Source organism: Phoxinus phoxinus, assembly GCF_949152265.1.
Source record: "Phoxinus phoxinus genome assembly, chromosome: 5".
NCBI lineage: Eukaryota > Metazoa > Chordata > Actinopteri > Cypriniformes > Leuciscidae > Phoxinus > Phoxinus phoxinus.
In genome coordinates this window covers 18,405,333-18,412,918 of record NC_136880.1, presented here as the reverse complement: position 1 = coordinate 18,412,918, position 7,586 = coordinate 18,405,333, and the positions used below count along the sequence as shown (strand labels likewise).

General features: G+C 34.2%; 1 protein-coding gene across 1 annotated transcript; it reads right to left on the bottom strand.

Moving 5' to 3' along the window:
• Nucleotides 1-68: 68 nt before the first annotated feature.
• On the bottom strand, nucleotides 69-4,888 carry rgs1 (regulator of G protein signaling 1). The gene is made up of 4 exons (XM_079613428.1): nucleotides 4,831-4,888; nucleotides 4,536-4,615; nucleotides 3,601-3,767; nucleotides 69-1,126 (listed from the first exon to the last, which is right to left on the bottom strand). Exons 1-4 carry the CDS (start codon nucleotides 4,863-4,865, stop codon nucleotides 950-952), a joined length of 459 nt encoding a protein of 152 aa, XP_079469554.1. The 5' UTR covers nucleotides 4,866-4,888; the 3' UTR covers nucleotides 69-949.
• Nucleotides 4,889-7,586: the final 2,698 nt, after the last annotated feature.

Sequence of the window (7,586 nt, the reverse complement as noted above, 5' to 3'; positions counted from 1 at the left end):
CAATTTTTCATGTTTTATGTTCATTTATTTAAATTTTATATATTTTTATATATATTTTCACTTTTTTTATATAAGGAATCCAGGGTGTTCCTTTATAAAGTGGTCATATTTAAATGGTTCTGTAAATTCATTTTACAAATTTCCTCCTGACGGTCATAACATCAATCATAAGAAAACCTAAACAAAACATCTTTTAATAACAAAAAAGATTTACATCATCATCCTCTCCTCAGGTCATTTTGATCTGACATTCATTTTGTTTTAATTTTTAAAGATTAAGTGTTCATCGGAGTGGCCCAAGACCTTGGGAGATTTGTCGGACTCGTAACTTGGAACACACGCACACACGCACGCACGCACGCAGACACACACACACACACACACACACACACACACACACACACACACACACACACACACACACACACACACACACACACACACACACACACCCCGTATAGGTACGGGAAGAGAGGATAAGGTTTAATAATAAAAAATAATAAATTGTTTGAAAAATTGTCTGACCAATAGGTTGCACTATTATATAACTGAATTGTAGATAAATTGGCTGTACAGGTTGTGTTAAGAAAGCAGCATTCAAATTCTCAATGTGTTATTTGATTTGATAACCAGGAAACATTTTTGTGATGCATGATTTTCTGTTATTGTACAATATGAGATGTAGTTAAATGGTTTGATTTTCTGTAAAGAGGGAAAATAAAACAAAAGCCAACAGTGCATGAAAACCAGAAAAGATCCTAATCTGACACTGTAAACATGTTTTTCCTTAAAAAAAAAAAAAAAACGTATATGGCAACATCATGATGAAAATAGAGCTATTTCAGAACAGTCCAAAACTAAAAAGGTCTTGCTTACCAAATATAAAATCATTAAAAAAAATATGTTGCTGGTAATAGTTAAACTCGATGTACCATTAGTCATTCTGAAATCAGCTCTTTCCATGCTTTTGCTGAATGCACTGGTAGATGTCGGACTTCAGAAACCTGGGGTAGCAGTCTCTCGCCATTAGACTGAAGATCATCTTCTGTGCAGTATCAAATGAGCCCAGGGTCGGCTCCGAGATGTTGTTTGTAATATTTGTGCGAGTCCCGGAATCAATGTTGACCTGAAAATAACGGCAATACATTTTTTCTTTTTTTCCCTCTTTCTTTTTTTCTTCAGAAAAATAAAAATGAGTTAACGAATAAATGAATAAATAAATTAAACATATCTAATTAAATAACTAAACAGACAAGCAAGCAAAGAAACAAATAAATGATTGCGTATTGTTCAATTTTAGCCATCTCAAAGACATAGCTGGAGTTTGGGATGTCAGGATGGGGCTAAAAATTTTGAATCATTATTTGAGAATGTTAATGGATCAAATTAAAATATGTGATTTTTTTTATTATTATTAATGTTGTGGACAGTGTTGGGATACTGCATTACAAGTAGCGCGAGTTGCGTAATCAGAAACTAGTAACCGATTACTTTTAAATTTACAAATAATATCTGAGTTACTTTTTCAAACAAGTAACACAAGTTACTTTGCGTTCCCATTTATTGAATGACAGAGAAATCAGGAGTAAGTACAGAGGCGTTGTTTGCAGTGTGTGAACTAAATAACGCTATATTGTAACGCATTACTTTAAAAAGTAACTTTACACCAACTCTGGTCATGGATATAATGGGACTTATTTAATTAAAGGGATAGTAACATATTACTTTCTATAAAAAGTAACTGAGTAACTTGTTACTTTTTAAGGGAGTAACACAATATTGTACCGCATTACTTTTAAAAGTGACTTTACACCAACTCTGGTTGTGGATATAATGGGACTTATGTAATTAAATGAATAGTAACGTATTACTTTCCGTAAAAAGTAACTTAGTAACAGAATTAGTTACTTTTTAAAGCTACACGGTGTAGGAATTACTCCCATCTTGCTGTGAAATTGTATATGACTACTAATTGAATATTACTTTCTAGCCCCTCCCATTGCAAGAGCGTTTTAACTCCTACGGTGGCTGTATTATTTAAAAATCTGCCGGCAGTCGCGAGTAATCTCCCCCTCGCATTCGTCACGGTGCCACTGAGTGTAAAAGCGCGAAAGGCAAAGCTTGAATTTCCAGGTATCGAATGGCTCTCTTTGGCTAATGTATTTTCAAGATGGAGGCACAACATGGCTTCCGCCATTCGAGCAGCTCACTCGTATGTATTATAAATGGTAGATTCTACGCTTACGAGAATACTTGTTGGTAGAACAATTATACATTAATGAGCACATATCATTTTGAAAGAACAAAGTGTTTTTTGCTAAGAATCAACTAAAAAAATCACACAGTGTAGCTTTAAGGGAGTAACACAATATTGTAACGCATTACTTTTAAAAGTAACTTTACACCAACTCTGGTTGTGGATATAATGGGACTTAGGCTATGTAATTAAAGGAATAGTATCATATTACTTTCCATAAAATGTAACTTAGTAACACAATTACCCGGTAGTTACTTTTTCATGGAGTAATGCAATAATGTAACGTCATACTTTGAAAAGTAACTTTCCCCAACACTAGTTGTGGATATAATGGGACTTATATAATTAAAGGGATAGTAACGCATTACTTTCCGTAAAAAGTAACTTAGTAACACAGTCAGTTACTTTTTTAAGGAGTAATGCCCTATTGTAACGCATTACTTTTTAAAGTAACTTGAACCAACTCTGGTTGTGGATATAATGGGACTTATGCAAATAAAGGGATAGTAATACATTACTTTTCATAAAAATTAACTAAGTAACACAATTAGTTATTTTTTAAGGTAGTAACGTACACTGTAAACAAATTCTATCCTCCCCAACTCAAAATTTTCTAGTGACTGGTCACGTCTACATTTTTCAATTGGCCCAAGTGAATTTTATCAATTTGCAGAATTTTACTTGGGCCAATTGAACAATTTCGATGTGAAAAATCGATTTTGAGTTGGGGAGGTTAGCATTTTTTACAGTGTAATATTGTAACTCGTTACTTTTTAAAGTGACTTTACCAACTCTGGTTGTGGATATAATTGGACGTATGCAATTAAAGGGATAGTAACTTATTACTTTCCATAAAAAGTAGGCTAACTAAGTAATACAATTCGATACTTTTTAAGGGAGTAACACAATAATGTAACACATTATTTTTCAAAGTAACTTTACACCAACTCTGGTTCTGGATATTATGTAATTAAAGTGATAGTTCACCCAAAAATAAAAATTCTGTCATAATTTACTCTACCTAAAGTTGTTCTAAACCTACATGAGTTTCCTTATTCTGTTGAACACAAAATAATTAAACCTGTAGCATGTAACCAAACAGTTTCTGAAAGAAGTACAGGATGACAGAAGTTTCATTTTTGGGTGAACTATCCCTTTAAGACTAAACTAATATCTGATTGTTCTCTTTTAAATGCTGAATTCTTGCAACCCCAAAGGATGAAAGTGATACTTGCAGCAAAGGACTTGCTAACTAACGTTTGAGCAGCAGGACCTACTAATAGATTTCTTCAGTAGGGCATTACAAGAGCTCAGCTCAGTTCAGTCAGAGGGCTGTAATTCACCTGTCTAGGTGCTTCCGTTTGCACAAACTCAGTGTAGATTTGGTTTGCCATGCTGATCATCTCTGGTGCACTCGTGATCTTTTTGTATTCCTCACATGCCAGCCAGAACAGAATATTTTCCTCACTGTATTCCGACTTCAAGAAGTCCTGGAAAGCCATCTGTCCCGCTGCAGCATGACACCATTGTTAGAATTTATTATGGAAAATAGTTAAGTATTCGTTCTCCAATTTATATGACGAAACTGAAATTTAAAAAGTTTGAACATTTGAATGGAATTCAAGGAGCTAAATTTCATATGAGAAACAATTATTTGATACATCTTTATGCAGGAATGAGATTGAGATGACTTCACTTCAACATGAACCATTGACTTCAGTCAAACATAATTTGACTAGTCTTTACAATCGACCGACTCTTTATTTATTTGCATTATGCCATTTAAAATCATCAATCATCAACTGCATAATAATCATCAAGTATTCTCTTATGCTTTCCATACAGAAAATAGACAAAAAGTAATATATCTACAAATGATTCTATAAATATATTACCTGTATAAAAAATTATTACACTCTAAAAAATGCTGGGTTGTTTTATCCCAATTTTGGGTCAAATATGGACTAACCCAGCCGTTGGGTTACATTTTTAAAATGCATTTTTAATCCAACTTTTGGGTTTGTCCATATTTGACCCAAAATTGGGTTAAAACAACCCAACATTTTTTAGATTTCAAAATATTTATCATATAGCTCTATTTTATGTCTCATTTGTCATGTTATTATTATGGGATAACCATTAAAAACAAATGTGAACACTTTTTATTGCCGATAAAGAACAAACCAAAGCCTTTAAGAGTAATATTAAGACTTTTCTTTGATGGATCTCTGTTTAATGGCGCAGGATATTCACTATATTCAGAAGTGAATTTTCTCACCTTTGCAGGACAGAAGCTTCTCGATGGACTCGCCCCAGGAGTCAACATCATCAACAGGTTCCTGAGAAAAGCAACAAAATCTACCCTTGAAAATTACATGGAGATCCTTCACTGGTGAAGCTGATTGTGATACAGATTTCAAATATATTGATTTCAAAACACGTAACCAATTGCATTCTGCCAAAATTATTCCTAACTTCAAATCCTTCGAATCTGAAATTCCTCGTGACCAGTAAATTCAGGCGTAGCAGTCTTGAATATCATTTAAAAATATCATTAATAAGCAGGGACTCACTTTATGGCCATCTCTGTCAGCAGTGTCCTCTGCATGAAGTCTCCTTCACTCTGTGACTCGTTCTGGCTCTGGAGGGTCTAAACACATTTACTGGCATGAATGGAACACATGGAAATCAGCATGCAAAGCTTTGGGCAGGGTCACCTCCTCAGTCTGTAAGGTCATGTAGAAAACATCTTCACCACGGAGGTGATGGCCTGCTCATCAGTGAAATTTTTTTTTACTTTGGTTTATGAGATAATGCAAGTAAAGTAGAGATGCTCATGAGAAAGCATCATTATGTTGATACATGCTTTCATTTGTAAATCTGTGGAGAAATAAAACATTAACTGGCTTCACCGTGTTTCTCAGCATTTAGCTGTGAGGCACTTTTTTTTACAAATAATAAATTGATCAAATACTTGACATTACATTAAATCTCTTTAAGCATATAGATGAGGCAGGGAAAATTCAAGGTGGAAATTTTGGATCGAGTTGCTACATTACAAAGAAGAGACATTCTTAAAAAAAAAAGTATTATTTTACATTCCACAGAAGAAAGGAAGTTATACAGGTTTGGATGACACAAAGGTAAATAATGACAGAATTTACAATTTTACGTGAACTATCCCAAGGCGAAGGTAATAGGTCATAAGCCCTCCATAAAGTAATGTGTAGTTTAATTTTCTTTTTTTATAGTTGATGTTTCAAGCTCCTTTTGCTTTACATACAGTAAATGTCAATAGTAATAAATATATTTTTTAATTTATTAAATATATAAAATGTTCAAATTTTAAATAGTATATTTAAATATGCAAATAATACATATTCAGCATCTGTATAAAAATAGTCAGGGGCAATTAATGCATTTTAATACTTCAAGATGTAACATTTCTGATTGATTGATTGGAACAATCTCCCTATTGAAATTAGAACTGCACCCACCCTGTCAAATTGTAAAGTTAGGTAAAAAATGTGTTTTATTTGATCTGTCGTATAAAATATGAATGTTGATGCAGTTGTCCTGTTTGTCTTTGTCTTTTATCATGTTATTGTCCCCCCCCCCCCCTTTCACTCTGTACAGCCCATTGGTCAGTGGAAGTTGTGTTTAATTGTGCTTTATAAATAAAGTGATTGATTGATTGATTGATTGATTGATTGATTGATTGACTGATTGTCTTGAAACCTGCCATGCAAAAGTAACACAGGGTGACACACGTGGGAAAAAGCAGTTTAGATTTGTCCTGAATAGCCGCTGATAATTCACATAATATTCTCTGTATTTGACTGGAAATTTCAACATCTGAAGTATTGGTCACAAAGAGCTCATTAATGTAATCCATACATTTTTATTTCAACATTGGGTAATGTTTCAAATAAGTTTAATTATGCTCAAATACATAGTGTTACTAGCGCAGAAGTTTTACCTTGCCCACCGCTGGATCTGGTTGGTACCACATCAACACCTGCCTGTGTGATGGTCCAGGTGGGTCTCCATTAGGTCATCACCACAAATATCCACAATATTGAAATCACAGAATGGAAATCCTGCCATAATCAAATAGCATGTGGTTGAAATAGACCTAAATTGAAGTATTTGCCTGTTTATGATCTAATGCTGTCAATGATACCGGAATGCAGGATCTCCTGCTCAATTTTCCATCATTCCCCCGCAGTCAAAGCTACAAAACGTAAGACATCTCAAATATCATATTATATAACAAACAGTTATGCCAAAAAGTATTTGGACGCTGGATAAGCACTTCTGAAAATCATTGCATTTAGACACAACACACCAAACCAAGAGGCATCTGCAAACAGATGATGCTGGAGCTTGTCTCGTAAATCAAGCCATTTTTGCGATGATTTGAAACCAACTGGATTCAGTGTGATTTTAGTAGATGTAGGAAGTCAGTTCTCCTTAAAGGGATAGTTCACCCAAAAATGAAAATTTTGTCATCAATTACTCGCCCTCATGTCGTTCCAAACCCATAAGACTTTCATTCATCCTCTGAACACAAATAATAACACAAAAGATCTTCATTTGTTTTTCTAAGAAGAACGAAAGTCTTGAGGGTTTGGAACGACATGATGATGAGTAAATGATGACAGAATTTTCATTTTTGGGTGAACTATCCCTTTAAGACTAAACTAATATCTGATTGCTCTCTTTTAAATGCTGAATTCTTGCAACCCCAAAGGATGGAAGTGATACTTGCAGCAAAGGACTTGCTAACTTGCCTTTAAGAAATATCCCTTTAAGTTCACACCTTCATTACATTACAGTTTTTCTCAATTGTTTACACACAAATACTGGTACTTGAGACACAATGACCACAACATGTAACTCATGCACCAACCCCCTGAACCAATTCTGCTAAACTACAAGCACAATTCCTGCTTTACACTCAAATTGCAGCTCTAAAACACACTTTTTTTCAAAACACTACACACAATTCTCTGCATTTGGCACAATTTTCATGCAAAAAATCTCTTGTTTTCACAAGACTCATCACATGAGCAAACACCCGTCACACATTTTTACAATTAGCAATCAGAGCTTTAGCATAAAAGGGCAACAGGTGAGCTCTTCAATGGAGCAATGGATGCCAACATTGGAAACAGAGGCTGATGTTATTTTTTTGTTTTTACTGTAACTGTATACAGTAAATTCTTCTGTTATTTTGTATGTAGACCACTGTATGTGCTACTTTGTGTTGGTTGGGATGTACACTGTGTACATTGTTTTTGTGGGGGAAAATAAAATAGATTTGTTA

Coding starts and splice junctions, on each gene's coding strand:
- rgs1 (XM_079613428.1), bottom strand. CDS start 4,865: ATGCAGAGGACACTGCTGACAGAGATGGCCATAAA. Junction 4,616..4,830: donor CTGACAGAGATGGCCATAAA/GTGAGTCCCTGC, acceptor TTTCAAGGGTAG/ATTTTGTTGCTTTTCTCAGG. Junction 1,127..3,600: donor AAACGGAAGCACCTAGACAG/GTGAATTACAGC, acceptor CGTTATTTTCAG/GTCAACATTGATTCCGGGAC.